Source organism: Colias croceus, chromosome 2 (genome assembly GCF_905220415.1).
Source record: "Colias croceus chromosome 2, ilColCroc2.1".
NCBI lineage: Eukaryota > Metazoa > Arthropoda > Insecta > Lepidoptera > Pieridae > Colias > Colias croceus.
Genome location: NC_059538.1, coordinates 9,464,712 through 9,490,031, shown reverse-complemented (window position 1 = coordinate 9,490,031; position 25,320 = coordinate 9,464,712). Strand labels below are relative to the sequence as shown.

Below are 25,320 nucleotides of genomic sequence, written 5' to 3'. Positions count from 1 at the left end.
ACAGCCTCGGTCAATTTTATACGGTATTATGTTAAAATGAGTTTATTAAGATATAATTATTTTGGACTACATTAGAGGGTATTTGTTTATGTATTAATTAGATTTATTAATTTAAGATCTTAAAATCGGTAGCCCTGTACTGATAACAGGCTGGTTTTGATCACGCACACATAATAATCAGTATTATAACTACTTTATTTATGTAATCAGTATGCTTTTTTATTTAATTTCGCGTGAATTCATTTTTCATGTCTATATGAATGTAACATGAAGTATTAAGTATTCAAGTAATAAATATTTTCTAATAACCAATATTTCTTTCATATAACTTCGAAATGGAAACTGAAGTACAAACTCATTGCGATCAATAAAAATAATTGACATCGAAAAATTGCTCTTGATAATAAAAATAAATAGTAGAGCAGACGGCGACGAACGAACGATTAATCTAAGTTTAGAGAGCTAACAAGAAGGTGAAGTGATCAGCGGGAGCCTTGTTGAAGTTTAATAAGCGTTAGTTAGCGGGTTGGAGGCGCGGCGCTGGCAATAAGGCGACTGTTATCTCCGCTCCGGTACGACCACGGCTGGTGCGTACAAATTGCCGCTCTCACGTCTCTCTCGCCCATCTCGAATCTCCCGACACGTTATAACTCATCCAACACATTCACTAACGCGATCATTGTATCAATTAGGCCGTGAATGATCGACTTCGATAACCGCACTACGGTCGCTCTACAGCTGTCGATAGTGTTTCGTAACAGTGCAGTTATGCAATAGTGACGTTTACTTCAAACGTTACAAAAATGTATGACTGCTTTTTTATCTCTAAATGAAAAGAAAAGTTAAACAGCAAATTAGTTATTTCAAAAGAGTAGTGAACCTTAAAGTGCGCCGTGGTGTATGCAGCCGCGTTGGTTCGTCAAAGCGAGAATAATCTCATAACCGCGGTCCGGACGACGCGGACAGCTTAAGCTGAGCGCCCTCGGGCTTAGTGAGATTTTCTTTGAGCAAACACCACTGCACGAAGCCAACGTCGCTCCGTTCTCGTATCCATTAACGTACAATTTTATTGTTCTCGTACTCATAAAATGGGTAATTATTCAACCCTAGTTTTACCAACACAAACCGTCACAAAAGTATGAACTTACATTACCTACCTATTTAAAAATGAGGATTTTTCTGTTGTACACGTAGTTGATACTTATCAGATAAATAATTGGTTATGCTTAAGTTTTATAGAGTTTCAGCATCTTAAGAGTTTATAATAATCGCGTCGAAAATAAATCGTTGGGTTAAGGCAATTAACTCACGTAAAATTTTGCAAGCCGTTAAGAACAGTTTGCCGCTATACCTGAATTTCTCCGAGATCATCCATGCGTATCGGCGCAATCGGGCGCGGCTGAGCGATTCCGATCCGATTCGCGGTAACTTCGATTGCAACATTATTCTGTGTGCTCCTTCCGCCAAAGAAAAAGAAAGCGGCATGATAACGTAATTCTAGTTTTACAATTGCTCAAATAGGTACAATTAAGTAGTATTTATTCTAAAACGAAATATTAGTCGTCCGACAAAAATCAGTCCAGTTAATCAATAGTACTAAATCCAACCATTACGGTGTTAGTCATTGTCCTACGACATATTCACGAAAACTGAATGTCCTTTGTTGTTTGTTTGATACCAAAGCGTAGAGAACTTTGTGAGCACACAACACCATACTGATTACGGCTCCATATTTGATGAGCCACTCACAGTTGGCTCGCAGCGGGGGCAGACTAATTTCAATACCCTCTTGATTATTTAATAAAGTGTGGCATGCGTTACGCACAGTATAACAAAAGAGAGCTGCAATTAACTCTAGAGACAATGGCTTTTTCCCTTATAAATGTATCTTTGTGGCTCGCAAATTAAACAGTCTTGTTTTGCTATTGCGAGTGCACTTGGAGAAAAATGTGAAAATGCTCGAGAGAAAGTGTTTCATATGTGTGCAAGTAGAGGGAGGGCGAGAGGCGAGAGACGGAGGCGGCGCAAGACGGGCCGAGCACAGTTTAATTTCCCACGAGGTCGATCTCGGCGCCGCGCGCACAGCCCGCGGGAATTAATTGCCAGTAATGAATAGTCAAGTGAACATCCGTTAATTATGTATAGATGTACACGAATTAAGAAATTACACGACCTTTCGTATCCAAAAAAATTATTATGTCCTTGTAGGTAGTTATCGAGCTAGGCAAACAAATTATCCATAAGTAAAGGCATATGAATATTAAAATTAGACAAATAAATATGTATTAAAATATCGCGATATGACATTCTTCTACCCAAAAAACGTTTTTCAGTATTTATTTTTGTTAATGGTACAAGCAGAGGCAGAGAAATTTAATTCAAAAGTATGTATATAAGATACGTGCCCAAAAGGCGTCTACCAGGTAATTCTGGTTTATAGGGATATGTTTACACTTGTACGTGAGAGTGGTACGAGGCGAGGGCGCAAAACTATAATGTGAAGTCTCATGTCCCTTGGTGGGGTAAAGGGCAGATGCATTATGTGTACATCTATTTCACTGATCGATTTTCTTTAGGGACAAGTAGGTGATCAGTCTCTGTGTCCTGACAGACCGAGACATTTTTTTTTCTTCTTCTCCACCGGGAATCGAACCCAGGACCCCTCGGTTCTACACTCAAGCGTCAACCACTGTACCAAGGAGGTCATAATATAATGTAAAAAGATAAAAAACATAATATCAATTATCTAAGAATATAATAATTATTTAGGTAAACTAAATAGCCCATTGTTTTAATGATATTAACATTAGCTAGATAATCGCATAATGTAAGTTTCACACGAATCGCAAATCGGAGCATGTCCCAAGTTACAACATGACATTGTCATAGGTTCGTTCACCTTTTATGCATGCGCTACTTACTTGTTTAGGTATGCGAACGCTGCGTATGAAACAGAATAAAACAGTTTCAAACAACTCCTTCTTTTGGGCATATAAGTTCGTCTTCCAAACGAAACGAGATTTTTTGTTACAATATTAGGTATTTCAGCTTTGGAACGAAACGAATTTTTAAGATATTCATATATTTTTGATGCGCTTTACGTACTACTTTACTAAACAAAAACAATACGAGGTAGAGCGTACTCGGGTGAAGTTTAGCACGAACTTTAATCATATCTAGTAAACAATTTACCTATTAAATTATCTAGTTCAACCATTTTAATAATATCTCTTTCCCTTTTCTTTGATATCGTTAAATGATTTCCCTAATTAAGAACGCGACTAAAGTCAAATCACCAATCAACATTTAGTTGATACGTGTAATATTCAAGACCAAATATAAAAAATAAAATATATGTAAAACTTGATGATATTTTCGATTATCCTGTTTGATCAAAAACATAAAATATTGAAATTGACTCGATAGAAATAATTCACGAAGTTACCTCTAAATTTCACACTTTGACGTTTTTTACTTGACATGGTTATGCCTATTATGTTATTTTTTTCATAAACAATTATATTGAAACATTTGTGAGAACTTTGTTATACCACTTTTGTCTAATTACTTTTAGTTTTGATTTAATCACGATAAAACACTTTTGGCGCTTACTATATTTTTAATTACGCAAGAAATCATCTTGCATCGCACGTTCTAGGAGCTTCAAACATAATTCTATTTCATACATCAGACGCTATCGCTCCGTTGAGACGAGTAGACCATGCTTAAATTGCTGTGCCGCGCGCCGATTTTTTAATAATATTGTTTCAATATTGTTTTTTTGAAAATGGTAAACAACAAAAGAACATTGAAACTTCAGAAACGAGAACTAAAAGAGATTCATATTTAAATGATATCTAACTAATTTTCGAAGATAAGTATAGTATTGTAATCATATTAATAAATACCTAATTATTATTTATAATAAATAATAATAATTATTATTTATTAATATGTATTAATAAAAAATACGACTTTCGATTCATTTCAGAAACTTTATGCAGGTGAGTTTAGATATTACATAAATATGTAATATCTAATCACACTCACACGAATTTATGCAAATGTATAAATTCGTTTCCGTGGGCTGAGTATTGACGCGACGATCTTAGGTATAAAAACATATATATAGGTATATATTATATGGATACAAATATTTCATTCATAGTGTTACATCAATAAAATCAAGAAAGATTTATATGTACCTAGTATATTTTTTTATTAATTACTTATTACCATTACTACTATGATTACCTACTACCTATTTGTAGATTCCTATGGTTGTTCCAGTAAATAACGTAAATAGGTTGTGAATAGTAGATAATATATATATAATATAATATATTCACAATCTGTATTATAATAATCACTGGTGCAATGAACTCCCATAAATAATTATAATCCATACTATAATATTATAAATGCGAAAGTAACTCTGTCTGTCTGTCTGTTACTCAATCACGCCTAAACTACTGAACCAATTTGCATGAAATTTGGTATGGAGATATTTTGATACCCGAGAAAGGACATAGGCTACCTTTTATTGCGAAATACATATGTACCACGGGCGAAGCCGGGGCGGACCTCTAGTAAATTATAAAGTTATACCTGCTCATTATTTGAAATCTATCGTAAAATTAAATAAAATAAGTAACTTTACTCGTCTAAATATTTGTATACCTATATAAAAATGAAACCCGTTTCGCGTTGTCACGGTATCACGTGTGAACGGCTGAACCGATTTCGATAATTCTTTTTTTTTGTATCCCTTGAAGGATGAAGGATGGTTCTCATGTAGAGAAAACGTAAATATGTACGGGCGAAGCCGGGGCGGACCGCTAGTTACAAATAAAATACATATATCATTCATAAGTAACACGCGAAACGGAGCGCTCTCGATTGCGCTCATATGAAAAAACAACATTCAGTACAATGCCTACATACGAAATCCAATAAGAGAAATTTCGCGACAGTCCTGCGCGTGAATCAAAAGATGGAATAGCCATTTTTGGAGCGCGCGCCGGTTTCAAGCGACGGTGATAGCAGCATTTGCGCGCGACGCGACGGCGACCTTGCCACTCCTATATTATAAACAAACACTATGAATAGGGTTGCCAACTTTTTTTACAAGAAATAAAGTACGTATATTCATTATTCAGGTCTCTCTCTCTCTCTTGTCGGTCCCTCATGTCTGAGGATCGTGGTCAGCATCAGGGTTGCATCTGGAGCGGATGATTTGCCTCCACCGGTCTCTGTCCATGGCGTCTCTTACGACCGTGTAAAAAAAAATATTAAACAGTATTTATTGTAGTGTGTGCCCTCTGACTAAATAAAAAAAAATTGTGAGCGTCTAAATGTAACACATTATATCTGTCTATATTATGTGTCTGCACTTTGATGCTGAAAACAGTCTTTTGTATAAATACTTTTTATTTGTTAAACAGTAAAAAGTATAATTTAGTGAAAAACAGTAGAATACTGTTTGGCAACCCTAAGTATGAATACACTCGCGAATGCAAATTCGGGGATTTTCTAATTTTGCTAAATTTTTGCGTTTGTAGTAGTGTATGGTCAGCAAATAAAAAAAACAACATTTTATTTTTAGTTTTTATTATATATACAGGGTTACTTGTAAAACACCAGCAACCTCGCAGGACAAGATACCTTACATCATAAGTAACAACATTAATAATTGTTCTACGACTTTTGATATTTTGTTAGATTTTATTTTCATAAAAAAATAAATGTTCATTTCATTTTCCGTTTGAATATTATAAACTCTACGCGCATCACAAAAATTACGTAAACAAGAAGCGAACGGGAGGGGAAAGGGGGCGTCGCGTCGCGGTTGTCCTTTTGATGATGAGTAGAACATAGACTTACAAACGTTAGGAGAGTACAATAAAAGCTTAAAAAATCATTTAAAAATAATTTATTTCGTTATGCCAACAGCCAAAAGTCGTAGAACAAATGTTACTTATGATGTTAGCTATCTTGTCCTGCGAGGTTGCCGGTGTTTTACAAATAACCCTGTATATGGGATTTTAAATTATACTATATGTGTTTCTCCTCTGAAAAAGATGAAACTTTATTTTAATATTTGCACATTTAACATACGTATAACTTTTACATTAACAATTAACAATATAAAGTTACAACACTTACACACAAATTAAACACTTCAACAAATATTATAACAATAATAACAAATAATAACAACAATCAACAAATACAAAATTTAACAATTACGTAATAATTATAACTTTTGAATGAAATGTGTGCTTTATGTTCTAACGGTACCAAGCGACTCACGGACTGCACGTGGTACCTGCGGACAGCGTAAACTGGTTTATTCTGGTTTTGTGCGTGTTTCCACTTTCAATTATCAAGTGACGATTTATTTATTTGTTTTGTTTCGTAATTATTATGGTCAAATATTAATAACGAAACAAATTATTATGGACACGATATTTTATTGTTTCACGGTAGTCGTTTTGTCGTTTGCTCAAGAACGTGAAATTGAATGATAATTATTTTTTTTTATAAAGTCAAAACCATTTTCTTTCAAATAAAAACTTGTTTTTATTGAAAACAAAAATCAGAGTGTTGCTAGGAATAAGTATAAAATTAAATAGTAATGTAAGGATATCGAAACATTTTTGTATAGGCCTGAACGTTATAGTGGAAACGCGCTCTAAGATCTGAGTAATATACACACCACTAGATATGCAAATATTTCTCCAAGCTAATTTACCTTGTACTAATATTATACTAATATTGTACTTATATTGTAAATGTGAAAGTAACTCTCAATCACGCCTACTGAACCAATTTGCATAAAATTTGGTATAGAGATATTTTGATACCCGAGAAAGGACATAGGATAGGTTTTATCCCGGAAATCCCACGGGAACGGGAATTATGCGGGTTTTTCTTTGACTGCGCGGGCGATGCCGCGGGCGGAAAGCTAGTATATAATAAATATAATATAAAGTATAAACACAACAATTTAACATTCATTCAAATCATACAAACAAACAGACATAAACAAACAGACAGAATTTTTTACGGATTCGTGCTCTATACTGTTTCCCTAATATCGTTTTTTTGAATATATTACATACGTATACACTTTTTTTACTGTTTTATGTGGTTTTATTATATATGTATAGATTATCATCAATAATTATAAATAAAAATTAAAAAATAATAATAAATTATCATATTACATAATTTGCCATGATTTCAACTTCACTGTATACTAACTACCGAAAATACGCGTTGAACGCGCGAAGAATATTGTGTTTAATTTAGCGTCCGATGAACTTTACGTAAGTACGGTGAGCCGTGTATGATGGAAGAATGATTGCGCGCGGCATGGCGCGCTAGGGCGGGGCCCATAACTTTAGAAATTCTCTGCCTTTATGCCCACTCTTAATAAATTAATTTTATCTAAATGTAGCTCAATAGAGTTCATTAATTTATATTTTTTGTATTAAAATAAAACTGTTATGATATTTTAAAAATTTGCGTAAACAATATCTCGCACAACTCCATGGGAACAAACGAAAATGTCAAATATTTCGACTTGTTGTAAAGAAAAATAAAATTGGGTAACAAATTCGTTTTATTGCAAAAAAATTGTTGACATCGTACAAAATCAATCAAATCGGTACAAAAGCGTTGCGAAAGCATTGGTTCGGCAGTTTCAAGACGACGATTCGATAAGGCTTTATAGCCGCCTCGCCGCCTCGATCCGGGCAGATTGTATCGCATATTTGCGCGGTACAATCGGTAATGGTGTGTGCAGTTAGGGCGTACGCTTATTGCTTCCTAGTCGACGCGCCATGAGAACAGCGCCGGAGATAGTCACTCGTTAAAAGCACGCGTCGGTTCCTACATAACACTAACGGTAACATCACCTACATGCATGAATAAATGTACCCGAGTAAAGTGGCTACGAGTTCAGCGCCTCGACGAGTTATATTACGCGTTACGTAAATATAACAACCTCTACCTAGTTTCAAGCTACTTAATAATTATTGAGGTTTCTATGCGTGACCACGAAAAGCAAATGTTAACGACACTTTGTCAGAGCGATGGCAGCAAACAAAATCCGGGGTTATCCCAATCCCATGTGTTTTCATAAATTTAGATTGCATTAATTTCAGTACTATTAAAATAATGTTCATTCTCATTAACCATTCAGCGAAGATTGACAGAACACTCTGTATGTATATTCTTATAACTAAATATTTTACAATTTCTAAAACGACTGAAAAATTAATGACCGTTTCAATATACATGTATGTATAGGTCACCGTCATGCAATTAATTGTCGTCATTCAATAAACGCGCTAGTCATTCAATCAAATAGCAGATTGAACCAGACGACGGCGATATATACATACGTATACGTAGAAGATTTCCGTAATTGTATCTTCCATAATCCATATACGAAAGTGACAATTACGGAAATCACTTCCATATCTCTATCATCAATACATATTAGCTACAGATACCCGAATTGTTTGTATATCTTAAATTTATAACAGATATAAACAATTCGGGTATCACTCGTCATCATCATATCATATCGTCACTTTGCGCTATTTATGCGTTTTTCAATTTTTTGAAATTTACATTATTTTATTTTATTTTAATGATAGAGTAAGCAAAGGGTTCCCTGATATAAGGTGGTTACCACCGCTCATAAACAGCAGTAACATTGCTACTAGACACCAACAGAGACGGGGGAGCAAATTTTATCTTATTTTAACCTATTTACATAGTACCGCTGCTTCATAGAATTGCACATAAGATTAAAAGCTTACGTTTTGCATCTGCAATTAGGTTGGGCAACGACTGGACGTGATATTAATGTTAAACACATGTAAAGTGTAAAGCACTGTTACTTGTACACGAAGATCTAGAAAACAGGTGTCCTTAAGATGACATACTATTGGAAACTGTTGTACAATTTTTGTTACACTGCCAATCCCTATTTATATTGTTGATATAATTATTATTATCCTTTACATATCTAAATTAGGTGATAAATTACAAGTTTTAAGTGATCATTCAGTTCGCAAATATATAGACACAAAGGTTATTTATTGTAACAGTGAGTAGGTTATAAAACCAAATTCTGATAATGAACACGAAATAAGTATTAGTTACTATTTATGTTGTTCTCGTACATAGTTATATCTTCTTGTGCTTAATTTGCATTAGTGGTTACAGATGTATTCGAATGTTACTTTAAGGATATTAATCATCATTAAATTTTGCTTATTTTTTTGCACAACGTAACCTGTATAAGTATATGCTGCATTTTCCATAAATACGTAGCTGGTTCCTATTTAATATTTAGCTTGGAGTACCAAGGCTAGGTCAAATCAGAGTTGATGGGTCGGGTGGATTGACACTTCTAAGAGTCAAAAGTTCCTTACTAAAATGACTTATAAAGATTGTGGATGCAACGACATACCAAATGCACTATGCAGGGGCGGACTTACATTATACAAGGAAATATTGATCACTCAATAGAAAGAAGTAATAATAAGTGTCATTGTTATCAATGGAATTGTAACAAAAACAAAGAGTTATAAATGAACAATGAGTTTGGATATGATGCAATGTTTTCTTGTGAACATGTGTGCCACTACACAGAATTCGTGTGTGGAAAGGATAAGAAAAGGTTATTGCTTTTCAACATCATCAAACAAGGCTTTGTACTGGTTGTCGTTGATCCTCCCTTTCACGATGCAATCACATCCATTGCTATCATAGTAATTATCAGTCCGTAAAAATTGATTAACGAAATTTGCACCAGGCTTCCGGACCAATATGATACTAATAAGTTTACCTTTTATACAAACAATATAATAGATATACAATATACATACATCAGAATTCGCAAACATATTACTGCAGATTGTTTTGAAATAATGGTTTGATATAAGGGCATGCCACAGACCCACACCACATCACGAGCATACTGGAAGAAATATTTGTCTATAATATTATGTCTATTGCACTTCTAGGCTAGGAACCCTCAATGGATTTGAATTCATGTGTTTGTGTCATTCTCGTGAATTGAGAAGGTTCAATAAGGTAAAGGTTTTTTCAATCGTCGAAAAGCTAGGCGTTACCGATGAATATACATAAATACTTTGCATTTATCTTTACACAAGCGCTCACCTTCCATGTCCTACTCAATATAAATACAATAAAAACTTAATTATCACACGTAAAAATATGAATAATAATACCTAATATAAATTTAATTTTATAATTAATATGTTGTTTGTTCGAGAAATCACTAATAAAAAATAAATTGTAGTAAAATAATACTTATATCATATATGTATATATATATATATTTTTTTGTTTGGTATGTCAAGAACCTATGTTTGAAGTAGACAACTGTAGCCTTATTGTATGGAAAATTAATAATAATTACATCGCATATCACAATTTCCGATCAAAAATTAACAAACCTATACAATACATAAACATATTATAGACAAAGTTACACTTATTACCAAGTAAAATAGAGCAAAGGGCATAAAATATATTTCAATGTATTATTAATCCAAATGTGTAACATTGTGTAACAACAAACATTAGTGCATAAACCATTTATTTATTTATTTATTTAACACTTTATTGTGCAATAAATCAGGTACATGAAATAACAATTTACAATAAACAAAAGCACAAAGGGCGGCCTTATCACTATGCAGTGATTTCTGCCAGGCAACCACGGGGAGAAGGCAAAGAAGCGAGATAATAAATTGAGAAACAGAAGAAAAAAAACAATTATTAGATTAAGTAGAAGTAATTAATAAGTAATTATATAATACAATAAAATGCATATACAAAATACACACAACATACTACATTACAATAAACTAATCATATTAATACAACTAAAGACACACATACATACATACATAATATATAAACATACAAATACATACTAAATAGTAGTAACTATATAACATAAAAATATATATAAATATACTTATACTACATAAATATATACTAATCCGAATTAAAGGCAGTTGAGAGACAATGGTTACGAACTTGGTATTTAAAAGAAGATAGGGAAGGAGCAAATCTAATTTTTAATGGTAAAGAGTTCCATAACTTGACTGCAGAGACAGCGAACGAACCCGCGTAGAAATGAGTGCGTTGAGAGGGGATACACAGAATACGTCTATCCACTGATCGAAGAGAGTAGTTTTCGCAGTGTTGAAAAATGAAGTAGTTTTTAAGGTAGGAAGGAGAGGAAGGATCAAAGAGGATACGGTAGAGTAATTGAAGGCAGTGAAGGTTACGTCGGAGGCGAATAGGTATAATTTCATTTATTATGAAAAAGACTCCTACATTAACATAAATATAATTGTTTACAATGTTTTAGTAGTTCACATTAATTTAAATATAACGTAAAATAAATTGCGTAGTATATAAGACTAGAAATAAGTTATTTTATCGTATTTAATAGACCTCGAGAATTGAGGAGACCAAAAAAACAAACATTTTGCGGAACCGAATATCTTAGGCAAGGTCAAATCATCACATCAATAGTGAGACCGTTTTCTCAACGAGCCTGTGGTACGCCGCATCGAGAGATCCATTTTTAGGGTTTCTTACCGAAACGGTAAAACGGGACCCTGTTACTGAGACTTCGTTGTCTGTCTGTCTCCAGGCTGTATCTCATAAACAGTAATGGCTCCTCTCTTCACCACCGGCCATGATCGACACTCGTTGATCGTCTATAATCGGCAAGGTAATCGCCACCATCATCGTGCAGGCATCCACACGATCGTCGGTGATCATTAATTAAGCGGCAAGCATTCAAGATGGACGTGGAGGTTATAGCTGCAGTTACCATTAATTTAATTTCAGTATGCAATCATTTTATCAATGTAAATATACCTAAAGTAAATATACCTATACAAATATACCTTTTATCAATGTAAATATACCTATACAACTTAATAGGTGTATTTGACCACATACTAGTCATTGTTTCGCACTCGCACTCACTTTTATTTAAAAACTTAAAAATGACGTGACGTACGCACGGCGCGCTGTCCTCTGGAGAATGAATGATCGGCGATCGTGTGGGCACACGCTCGCAATTACAAGCGATTCCCTTTGATGTGTGCCCGAAAAACCGCAAAGTTACCATTCGCCACGATCACGACGACGATCAACGACGATGATGGGCGACTACAGGCGAGTAGCCCCTCTACACGATCGTGCTCGCGTGTAATCGCCCATCATGGCCGATCGTGAAGAGGAGCCATAATAGCTAGAAAGCTGAAATTTTCACAAATGATGTACCTATTTCCGTTGCCGATATGACAACAAATACTAAAAATAAAAAAAAATAGAAATATTAAGGGATAGGTACGGACCCCATAGGTACGGAACCGCTCGTGCGCGAGTCCGACTCGCACTTGGCCGGTTTTTATACAATATATATGTATGAAATGAGTAGAAAAGATGGGGAAAACGTCGCTTCATTGTGACAAAGTCAATTACCAATTACGTGATTTTATAAAAAAGTATTTTTTATATTAATCTGATGTAATAGGTATGTATTTGCAGCATAGTATGTAGCATTATTTGAAATACATGTTTCAGCGTTAAGACAAGGACAATAGATAAGGGAAAGTTTAAACCTTGGCACTAATGATGAATTACCAAATCTTATCTATAATATAAAAATGAATCCCAAAATGAGTTGGTAAGCGTAAAACTCGAGAACGACTGAACCGATTTCGTGAATTCTTTTTTTTATATATTCCTTGAAGTTCGAGGATGGTTCTTATGTAGAGAAAACGTGAATATGTACCACGGGCGAAGCCGGGGCGGACCGCTAGTAATAAATAAATATGAAACCCGCTTCGCGTTGTCACGGCATCACGTGTGAACGGGTGGACGGATTTCTATAATTATTTTTTTATTATATCCCTTGAAGTACGAGGATGGTTCTTATGTAGAGAAAACATAAATATGTACCACGGGCGAAGCCGGGGCGGACCGCTAGTAAATAATACAAATGTAATATGTAATCGCGTCGAAGTTACTATATCACCATCAGCCAATATACGTTCCCACTTAATTTACTTGGCCAAGTGCGGGTAGGTAGATATCACGTATGTCGTCGTACTTTTGATTCTTCGACATTTGGTTTCCTAGCGATGTTTTTCTTGACCTGACGAGGTACTACAACTGTTTTTTTACTCGCCACTCGCCTGCCCGTACCACGCCACGAGCATAAGCTCGAACGTCAACTAACATGATTTTGCGACATTGCAATAGGTACACATCTCTTACGCTATGTCCTCTGATTTCGGGACAGCATTGAAAAAGACATGATACATTGGACGAAGTATACGAGTACAGTAGCTATCTGCTGCGAAGTCAGCACCTTGCACACTGTGACCGAGTGCACAATTACAGTACACAATCGCTTGAACCGTCTGACTTCAACGAACGATGTCTTGAAGTGTTGAAGACTTGTTTTTAACTATATTGTCTAAAACATGAGTGAAAACCAACCATGAAAATTTACGTGAATGTTTTTATGCAACATTATCATCTGTTCTTTGACCAAGGTAGCAATTGGGCATTCGATCGTAATATGTACTACCACTTTTCAATCGTCCACATTTCGTTTATCAGAAAATACGCGACGTCTGGACCTGGTTTTTGATCTATTATGTTCATATAAAAAATGTTTGACATATAACTTATTTAGGTTAAATAATAGCCCGCTATCACATCAAAAACAAACCAATATACGCCATTGACATACAAATAAACAACAAGACTCACAATCACGCTCATCACTGCAACTAAGGGCAGTGTTTGCAACTAATGAGCAAAACAAAAGGCTTTAATCATTACTATCACACTATAAGGTGTAAATTTGAATCCCACCAAAAACATAAATGTAAAATTTGGAGCCGAGTTCAATCGTTGACTTAATTTGCCAAAAAAGAGTTTGCTTTAGTACCTCACAAAATATAAACAGTATGTAAAACTAGCCTCATCAAATTATGGGGTTCAATAGGTCATTAGTTGTTTGCTTTGTGAAAATAATTATATTATTCAAATTAAAAAAGTTATATTTTGGAATAAACATTGTTCTCTAAGGGAAAATAAAACAATTGAGTTTTCAGTCAACCTAATAACTTAATACATCTTTGTAAATAAATTTCTGGACTGTCTGCAGAACTTGGCGCACATTTAGATCTCATTTCTTTTTTTGGCAAATTAAGTCAACGATTGAACTCGGCTCCAAATTTTACATTTATGTTTTTGGTGGGATATCATTACTTTTTGTACAGAAAATTACTCTGCAAATTTGATTTACTTTATAATACTCTTTATATACGATTTTTTTATTTTTTCTTGCGGTTTCTCTGTATGGTTTGTTTAGTATTATTTTCTATATTTTCTTATATGTTATGAATGTCAGCGCACATTGCCCCGTCATTATCTGCAATTTTTTAAACTAGTTTTCTGTTTAAAAGATTACATGATTTTCTAAACATCCAGCGTGAATTTGTACACACACTATTACAAAGATCGTTGTACCTAGAAGAATCGTCGCCTTACTCCATGACGTTACGGTATTGCCATGACGCGATCTTGAAATTTTACTCTAAACGCGCCTAAAGATGTTTCACTCATATTAATATTACGCAAATTAAATCATTTCGACCTTCGACGAAGCCTTCTTCCATTACACCATTTATGGTAATTATTTTTGCATGCTTGTATTGGCTGAACATGTTTGTGCTTTATTAATATAATTGTATCACCATTGAATACCATGTTTAAAGCAAAATAAAGATTTTATTTATTTATTTACACTGAAATTAAAACTAAACTAAACACTCATAAATAAAAAATAAATAAATGTGAATATATAAAATTATATATTACTGTATGAGCAATATTTTTATTACAATTTTCTTTTATTTTACGTTTAATAACAGTTTTGAATAAAGAAATCATGCAATCGAAGTAATCCGCCCTAGCGATACTAGCGCGAGTGAGTGTGATGTCAGAGGCGCATCGAATCTACAGATGTTTCGTCCTAAAATATATAAACTTCAATAATCTATATCTCAGTCATTTATTGATGGATTTCAAAATTTTTTTCGGCCACTGTATAGTTTTGACCTATTTTTTAAGACTAGTAAGGTGAATATACTATTTTCTATTTTTTTAAACTTTTCCATTTTTCCATACAAACAAAATTAATGTCATTGAATAAAAAATTAAATACAAATAAATTCAGTATTTTCTGATTTTTTCCTTTGTACACTCACTATTACCTAGTTGATTACAAAATTTGAACTTTCTAGGTCGGTTAGGTTTTGTATATATCTATAAGTCAGTCAGTCTTAAAAATTGCGATTTTTGGATATTAATATCTACGTAACTGTTTAATCTGTATTTATGAAATTTAAGGCTCTTGTTTATCTTGAGGTCCTCTTGATATGTACCAAATTTGGTTTATTTAACTTAAATAGTTTTCGAGTTATAAGGGGGTGAAAAGTGGCTCGAAATGGTTCGTGTAAATATACACACGGCTGCTGCTCGCCAGTTCTCTTCGCTTGAACTCGGCTTGACACGCTGCCGTGTGTCTAGATGCGTGTCAGTACAACGGCGCAAGGCCGATGAAGCGTCATTGTCCTTTTTTATGTCAGAGCAAGCAAGGGGCACGTTAGCCACCTGATGTTAAGTGTTCACCATCACCCATTAACACTGTTAGTTTCACTGGTGCTATGCCAGCCTTTTAAGGACAAAATTTAAGGATAAGCTCTTGAAATTCAAACTCAAACATTTGATTAAATGAGACTTCTTCTAGAAGCACTTCTGAATCATCATAACATATTTTTAACATTTACCATGAATCTTCTTTTCATGAAGGCCCTAATATTATAGTTGTTCGGGAACATCGCAGGTGGTAAATCGTTCCAAAGCTTCACCATACGTTGAACGAAGTCCTACACGCGACTGTGAGTCTTACTGCCTACAGTCTAAGATCAAGTGTCGCACGCCCCTGCACCTCGAAGGGCTGGTGGTACCGTACACGGGAGAAAGTCCTACACGCGACTGTGAGCTTTATTGCCTACCGCACAAGATCAAGTGTGGCACGCACCTGCACGTCGAAGGGCTGGTGGTGCTGCGCCGAGTCGGGCGCGGGCGGGCCGACGGCGGCGCCGTTGACGAGCGCGCCGGCGCCGCTGCCGCCGCCCACCGCGCCCACGCCGCCCACTGCGCCCACGCCGCCCGCGTACTGCGAAATACGCAATGTGTTACACTTACACATTGCCAGATACCCCTATCTTATCTTACTTCTTCTAAAATATAAAATTCCCCTGTCACAATTTTAGTTACCATACTCCTCCAAAACGGCTCGACCGATTCTCATGAAATTTTGTATGCATATCGGGTAGGTTTGAGAATCGGCTAACATCTATTTTTCATACCCCTAAGTGATGAAGAGTAAGGTAGAACAACGTTTGCCAGGACAGCTAGTAATATTATAAATGCGAAAGTTTGTGAGGATGGATGTATGTGTAATGTGTATGTTTGTTATTCTTTAAAACTTTTTCGTTCCGGGATAAAAACTATCCTATGTGTTAATCCAAGTTACCCTCTATATGTGTGCTAAATTTCATTGTAATCGGTTCAGTAGTTTTTACGTGAAAGAGTAACAAACATCCATACATCCATACTTACAAACTTTCGCCTTTATTATATATATTAGATATTAGATTATATTATGTTTACAATTTAGAGTAAATTGTTCAATGGTAATATTAATTAGTTTGATAGGTTCAGAAACTCATTAGTAGAAACTCGAAAACTCGATTCTGAGTCTTTAAAGTGATTTTTCGATCGAATTCAAAAAAGAGGGGGTTCTCAGTTCAACTGTATTTTTTTGTAAGATTGTTACTTTACCTTTCGATTTCTCATTTTAATTTTTTAACTAATTCTGTTGAACATGGTCTAGTTTTTTTGTTAAAAGCAGAAGCAGCAGATACCTAAGCAGTCTGTAACTCTATAGTCAGTTATTATATAAAAAATACATATATATTTCAAAATAAATTAATTGTATTCATACCAAGAAAAACTTCTGCATATTAGTTATTGTTTTTTAAGGATTAAAGTACCTATTTTAAAAATATTTATTTTGAAATATTGAAATCACATTTAGCACTATACATTGCAAGTATTGTGCAAGTAGATTGAGAATGATGTAATACACTAATTTATTTTGTTTTAATACACACTCCTAACTAAAACACGAAGAAATGCTATAACCTCCTATATCAATAGTAATTTAAATTACACATAATTTGCGACTTAGCGTGTTTACGTTACGGTCTGAAAACTTTTAGATTAATTTACGGCTTTACTTCTTTTCATTGAAGACTAAGGTCCATGTTAGTAAAAACATATAATTGCTGACAAGTTATATGTACCATTATCCCATAAAATTATAAAAACATTTAATAAATAAAATGACTAATTGGAAACACTCACCTGCTGCGTGTTGGCAAAGCTGTTGTTGTCGAATTGAGGATGTTGCTCCATTTGAAGAACCAGTTCGATGTGTTGATTCATGGAATCGTTCAATGTCATGCCTGAAATAATATTATTGATATTTTTAGCAACCAATCAAGTTTAAAACACATATCTTCCCATAGATGATATTCTGAAGTAATGTAATAATAACTAATTCAATTTTCGTTGTAGCATACCTGGATGTATTTGCGGATGCTGTGGATGTGGCAGTCCTTGTAGTGGAGCTACTCCCAACATTCCCGGGTGGTGCTGGAAGAAAAACCCAACAATTTAGTTAATTTTACAAATAAACTATCATAGCAAACATATAGTCATATTGAATTGTTGATACTAAGTACATACTACTTTATAATAAATTCTGCCAACCCTTTTTTACACTTTTAAGGAATATTTAACTGTACTGATCAGCATATTTTAAGCAAATTAATTATGATTTGATTGATAAAGGCAAAAATGAATATACTATATAATAATTCTGAGTTATAATTGAGAGTATATATTAATAGTTAGATTTTTGTGCAAGGTTTTAATTTTACATTCAGTCCAAATTGTGTGTGCGTGCGTCTGCGTGTACTTGTCTGTGTGTGTGCGCGCATACCTGCGGGTGCTGCGGGTGCTGCGGGTGCTGCAGGTGCGGCAGGTGGTGCAGCGGCTGCGGCTGGTGCGCGGGCAGCGCGTGCGGCGGCAGCAGCGGGAAGGCGCCCGCGTCGCCGTTGCGCACGCCCACGTGCTGCACGCCCGCCGGCCCCACGCCCACGCCGCCCTCCTCCTCCGCGGGCGACGGCTGCCGCGAGCCGGGCGTGCGGCTGCAACAAGGAGACACGTTATTATCGGAACAAAGGCTCGACTTGAGTTATTATATTGGAAACCGGAATTCGGAATCAAGTGCTCCGTATTTGTTCATCAATCGAATTTATATACCTAAGTAACGCAACGATTACAATGCGATTCAATTAAGAATAGGAATGTCAATGACCTGTACTGATATAAGATCAATGCAAAAAAATTCAATTTGTTTAATGAAATAAGTCTTCTGTCTCTTCAATATTTTATTATTTTTAATTTGAAACATTAATTGAAACCGTTTTTTATACAAGCATTAACAAATAAGAATAAAAGCAAGAAATTATAATTATAATTTTAAGAAAATGGCATTACAAGTCAGAAGGGTAATTTTTTTTGTGTTTACATATTTATTTATTGAGCTTATTTGTTATATAGGATTTAACGTTTGAAAAACGGATCTATAGAATGAAATATCATTTACAGTTGTAAAAGAAGACTTACATAGAATAGGTATTAAAAGTGTAAATGGAATTGTTTCTAATCACCCCTGTTCACAATCACCCATATTGACCCTACATTGTTTGAATTTTTTTATTTAATCTTTTTGTATTATAAAACTGTATTCCGTTCTATGTAATAAATAAGTGAACGCGACGATAGATTTAAAATACGTTTAATTTATAGGTAAACCAGAATCTGATGGCAATTAGGGAGATCAAAATTTTGAGTGTGCAACCCTAGGGAAAATGGACTGAACGATCTTGATACTGCTTATTTTTTATTTTGTCCTCAATATCATTAGTCACATTACGTGGACAATACTGTACTTAATAATGAGATATCCACTTAATATTATGTAGGTACAATGTACATACATGTATAATATACAATTATACATATTACTTTTATACAGGTACCTAATACATATTATTATTTACACATACCTATATTTGTATATTCATTACCAGTATGCCATGTGAAAATATCGATATAATGATAATGTAGATCAAAACTGCTTATAATTTTTTATAAAATAAAATATAAATAAAATAAAATTATGTTTATTTTCGTAAGTATTAACAGATACACACATTATAAATTTGACTTGGACAGCTTGGATTTGACGAATTGGAAACTTCTGTAATAAGTATTGTATTGGAAACTCCTGTAATAAGTTTTCATAAAATTATATTCTAATCAACAAACAATATTATAGTTACCTACATATAATATTTTTTAATTTAAAGTATCAAAACGGGTAAGTCCAATATACCAATAAAATCTTCAAAATTGAAAATTGTGATGTGTTTGACCCTTCTTCATCGAATGTTTTTCTATACACATTATAAACAACACCTCTTGCTTGTGATCTCAGCGGTTTTTTCGACATTTTCGAAGATTTTTTAGACAAAATCCTAAAAATTATTCATCAACTGCAAAAAAGACAAATAATTTGACAACCAATTTGATAGTTGTCAAATAAGTTGCCACATAAAAATCTTTTATTTCTTAAATATAAATATGCCATCAGATTCTGGTAGACCTATAATTAATTTTTCCATATGAGTATAACTAAAAAATTGATCAATTTTTTTAAATATATTGTATTCAAAGCAATCATTAAATATATCGACATAACTGGTACTTACAGAATTTAAATTAATTATACATTTTTCATACCAACAAAAAACATCTTCGATAAAATTGTTGATTATACACTTATTTAATTAGTCATATCGGTCGAGCCCGAATCTCGCTATCTAAGGAAATCTGTTTACTCTGTGAATCATAATTATGTTTTATAGCGACGTGATAAAGTATTACGCATGCGCTGGTCGCGGGGAGGCGGGGCGCGGCGGGGAAGGCTCGGAGTTGCGCGGACGCAGACGGCAAAAATGAGGACGGAGTGGGGCGTTTGGCATTGACAGAGGCCATGATCGAACGCTCGCGGTTATTGCCCGCGCCTCGCCGCCCGGTGCCGACTGCCGGCCACTGCGCACCGCTCGCGGCCGACCTTCACGACTCGCGCCCGATCGCACGTACAGACAGACACACCGGTCGAGTTACTAGGCCCGAGACGATGCCACTCGCCTCGTTATTTCGACCGAATACTTTAATTTAACGTTTTTCGCCCCATTCATCTCACATTTTATGATATTGTAAATATTAAATAATATATTGTGGAAATACTGAGAAAGTATTGTTTTAGATCAATTTCTTAGGAATTTTATTTGAACAACTGCACTTTTATGATTAATTATTATCCCCGAGACATAAAAACACTTCCGGGTTTAACGACACTGCTAAAAGTCGATCAATTTTAAGCGCGGATTTTTGATATAATTTTTTATGCGAAAATAAGAATTAAATATAAGTAATAACTCACTTGAAAGCTTTATCGTCTTCTTGGCCGTTATGAAGACCATTCGGTAGGGGTCCATGATCATGCAACTCATGGAGATCTTTTTCGAAGGGTGAGCCGGATTTCTCTTCGTTACGTTCTTCTAAAACCATCCCTCTTAGACCAGCCACCACACCACCAACTTTTTCATTCCCACCGCCAGTAGCAACCCCACCAGCTTCTATTCAAAAATATTTTGTAAGTCTTTCAAGTTTTCCGGAATGCTGCCATTATTAATAAATGTTTAACTTTAAATAAGTTAAAAGACACTGACCCATTTTTGGGCCTTATAAGAAGTTTTATCTATGATCTGATATAGTATTGATAAATTAAAAAAATAGGATAATTAACGTTGAAATTTTCTCGTAATTCCTAACCCAATATTTTACAGGAAATTACAGTGTTAAAAAATTAATCAATATTAAAAAATCGGTTGCCAAAGATCGACATTTGAAGTATAATATGAATGAATTGTCTATATAATTCTCACAATTTTAAATAAAAAATTTGCATTACAAAACATACGAGCGGCGGAGCGAAGCAAGACGCATTTGCGTCATAACGTTCATGTTGCCGCGCTGTGGACACTTATTGTGACACAGATTTGTTTAAGACAAAATCAGCAAATGCGGGGTAAATATTACTTTTTAAATCTGAGGCCATATGAAACTGTTTCCATTTTGGATGAGTTTTTTGTTTAAAGGAAAACAAAACTATTATTGTACTTATATGTAGCTTTATATATAATTCTCTAGATTTCAATTATTAAAAAGAAAAAAACACAACAACTAATCAGTGAGTGCATGAAATTTGAAATGGCACACATTACCTGTGGGCGATCCGCCAAGGACATATTCTACCATCTTGACGCCAAGGCCCGCCGTGTCTCTGGGCGAGAGGATGCTGCCCGCGTCTCCACCAGGGAAAGTCACGCCACGGCGTGTGCCCATCATTGGTACACCCACATTATGTTCCACTAGCGAATTTAATATATTGTTCAGAATTTGATAAAATTTTACCTTTAGTCTATCTTTGAATTTGTGAAATAGTATCATCAGTAATTATTAAAATCATGACGACGTAGTTATACCTAGCAAATATTGAGATAAAACAAATAATTCATTGAATTTAATAATTTGATTAAGTTGTATAATATTAATTATGTACCATAAGAAAATGCATTAACTATTAAGAAAATTCTTGTATTCATAACAGCCAATAAGGTATCTACTCAAATAATTTTATGATGTAAATGTTTTATATATTATTTAATTTAACCAATTAGAGCTCTGAGCGGCCCGATCGGGCCACAACACAATAGATTTTCTATTGTGTCTGTGATTCCGGGGGCTGAGTTATTAAGTAAAAGCATAAGTAAATTTTCTTATCTTCTTACATATTCCTAATTTTAACGATACATAATATAATAAAAAAGTATTTTTGACATCACTTTATACAAATTGTTTCACACTAACCTTGTGCGGACCAAGTAGAATCACGCCACATTTGTTCAGGGTTGAGCTGCAAAGGTGGCAACTGTGGTGGACCTTTGCTGTCACCTCCAGCACCTGGGCCCTTATCCCATAGCTTTTTTGCAGCAGGTGCAATCTAAAGAATACCCCATATGCTTAAGTATAAATAACGATATTAGTTGCATAAATATCTGTATAAAATTCTGACATATATTATGATTTAACATTAATTAATGACACACAATAACTGTTATAAAACACACATATGTATTGCAAATAATCAAATGAAATATTTATTTAATGGTATATGAGAAAATTTATGTAGAATATTTTTTTCAAATTTAATCAATACTAAGTCCCCACAACAGATCCAGTTGCAATGTTTATAATACCTATCCCGCAGCTACATTTACATATTTAGTTTAATGCATATTTTTTTTTTACATTTACTTAACATTGTTTACATTACTAACATCAATATATATCATGCTTCATATTTATTCATGGATTCATGCAAAAATAAAACATTTTTATTGTAAACTGAACAAAAAAATTCAATGATATCACTCTAAGTACTTGAAACAAAAATAATAATCAAGGAAGAACAATTAAGTTGCACTAATAAGCTTTTAGCCTACATAATTCCAGTTAATGCAGCCAAAAGTCAGAGATAGTGTGCACCTCATGTAAAAAAATAAATAAGACAGATATCCTACAGACGCAATGAGCAGAAAGTTTTACGCAAAACTAAAAGGGGAATGTCATAAAACTTGTCAGAAGCACATGAACATTCATTTTAAGCACATTGAAATGATTCATTACCTAGCGGACTTGTGCTCTATTCTGCTTTGCAATCTAGCTGCGTTCTGCTAGCCGTAGAGTCCACAGATGCCACTGTCGCCTAACACATAGAACTGTCCTATTGAATTAAGGTAACCTTGCTATCACTATCATGAATTTGTATGTCTGTGCAACACACTTATATTCGTCATTTCTGTATATACTATAATATAACCTTAAATATAACACATTCCCACAGATGCAAATATCCTCTGTTTGTACTTAAAATATTATGATAGGAATCAAAGTAGAAAATATCTAAAAACTTTATAACATAAATATTCTAAACTTCATATTTTAAAATGTGCAATGTAATTAATAATAATGTTTTAGAGCGAATAACCTGCACATTATCACATAAACCTAAGTACATTGTGTGTGGTATCATCAATCAATATAAAATATAATTTCATTATGTTAATTTTTACTAGGTATTGATAGAAATTGAAGAACAAGGTGTATTTATGATATTAACTGTTATTGCATTCTTTTTACCTCATATCAATAATTATTGAACATTAAAACATCAGGATTTATTCTTACACCATTTTTATAATTATTTTCAAAGATAAGTTTTGATATTTATATGAAAACCGCATTGAAAATTCATAGGAACGTAAGTATAACGCAATCAAAGTCATTCATCATTTCGTATGTTAAATATTCATAAAATATTTTGTTTCGCTGAACTCTGATCAAATGCCGGTGAACACAATTATTCCGAGCCAGAAATGGCGGACGCCGGTGACAAGTAAACAAAACAAAAACGGACCTGTTGCTGATAAAAAACGCAATTTTCGCAACTTCATGACTTAAAACATAATCTAGGTTCAGATATCTTCACTATCATGTATAATAACTTACCATGTCGGGGCCCATATCCTTAACATTAGGTTCGAAAAAAAAGTCACTCAAAGGTTTCATGCGTACAATCCACCTAAAGCTCAAATCATTTACCACAACGAAAGCTTCTTGCAAACGAAACACTACACATCAATACTTTTATCTACATAGTATTCGTACTAATTTAAACAATGACACAACACAATTCTTACACAAAAATGCTTATTTTCTTCAATTTTTAACTGGAAAAATCTTAAGTAAAATACAATGTTGACTTGTTTCGAACAAAGGACATACGCCGAGTACGGCGCCTGCGTTAACTTCCCGTTCTCGGGAGCGTCGGACGAACTAAAGGCTTCGCGGAATCCATAATAGATGGCGCGCAATACAAAAGTTGCGGACCATAGAGAGCTAGGTATTGATTTTTTTCAGGGTTTATTCCGTTTTGTCTGTAATTGTCATTTCCCAATTTCCGCTTCTTATTTTTTATGCATTTCAAAAATAGGTAGTTTATTAGATTCTGATATAGGTACGTATTCACTACAGTTTCTTTACTTTTATCCTATTGGAATCAATTCAGGTAATTTCATACTAAGCTTTGTCATTAATCATTATGCTTAAATTAGCCATGGCATAATAAATAACTAATCTTTTCTTACAAATACAAAATTTAACATTAAACAATTTAAATATATTTTTGAAATAGGTAAGTACTTATAATGTATAGATGGTAGGTACCTATATAAGTATAATATGAATGTGATATTGTTAAGATAATAAACAACATCATCTTTTAAAAAATCCTTAAAATGTAAAGTATTACCAAAAAGATCACGTGTAAATTCTTTTATTTTAATTAGTAAGTATCTCCATCAAAAGACAATAATTATTATTTATTATTCTGTTATGCAAGCTGAAATTTTCGTTAAATTAATAGATACAGATTAACTTGAAATATGTACCTAGTTACCTACATTTAATTTTTTTATTTATTTACATTCACATAGGGATTGACTGTGTTAAGGTATAACAAGGGTTGCCAACCGTTCTCTAAAATAGAGTATTGTCCTCTGTATCAAGTAGGCATACTCTATAATCTATAACACTAATAGAGTATGCTAAAATACACTTTTTTACACAATGCTTGCCTAACTAGTGCCAGTTTGCATTTACCGAAAGTCTTTTCTGTCATGAATGTGAAGTGGCGAGAAGAGGGAAACAGAGCTTCATTTAATTTGATTAAAAATGAGCTCTTTATATATTATTTAAATTTAGATTTAAAGTGTTCGGACTCCTATTTCGACTTTAAAAACAAAAAAATTGTTATGTGCTGCTTAAAGTAGAAAA

At 34.0% G+C, this 25,320-nt stretch overlaps 1 protein-coding gene across 4 annotated transcripts in view; it reads right to left on the bottom strand.

Annotated features, from left to right (window-relative positions):
- LOC123698483 (maternal protein pumilio) overlaps nt 1-25,320 on the bottom strand; it is a 90,992-nt gene that overhangs the window by 51,462 nt on the left and 14,210 nt on the right. The window contains exons 1-8 of one of the 4 annotated variants that reach the window (XM_045645154.1): nt 23,995-24,267; nt 22,294-22,426; nt 21,648-21,794; nt 20,804-20,999; nt 18,230-18,437; nt 17,808-17,880; nt 17,590-17,690; nt 16,199-16,336 (exon numbers count right to left, since the gene is read on the bottom strand). In XM_045645154.1, the coding sequence (XP_045501110.1) occupies nt 16,199-16,336; nt 17,590-17,690; nt 17,808-17,880; nt 18,230-18,437; nt 20,804-20,999; nt 21,648-21,794; nt 22,294-22,426; nt 23,995-24,054 (1,056 nt within the window). In that variant the 5' untranslated portion in view covers nt 24,055-24,267. Of the gene's footprint in view, nt 1-16,198; nt 16,337-17,589; nt 17,691-17,807; nt 17,884-18,229; nt 18,438-20,803; nt 21,000-21,647; nt 21,795-22,293; nt 22,427-23,994; nt 24,268-25,320 lie in introns of those variants that run through there. The other 3 variants (XM_045645130.1, XM_045645145.1, XM_045645138.1) reach the window with 3 other exon arrangements.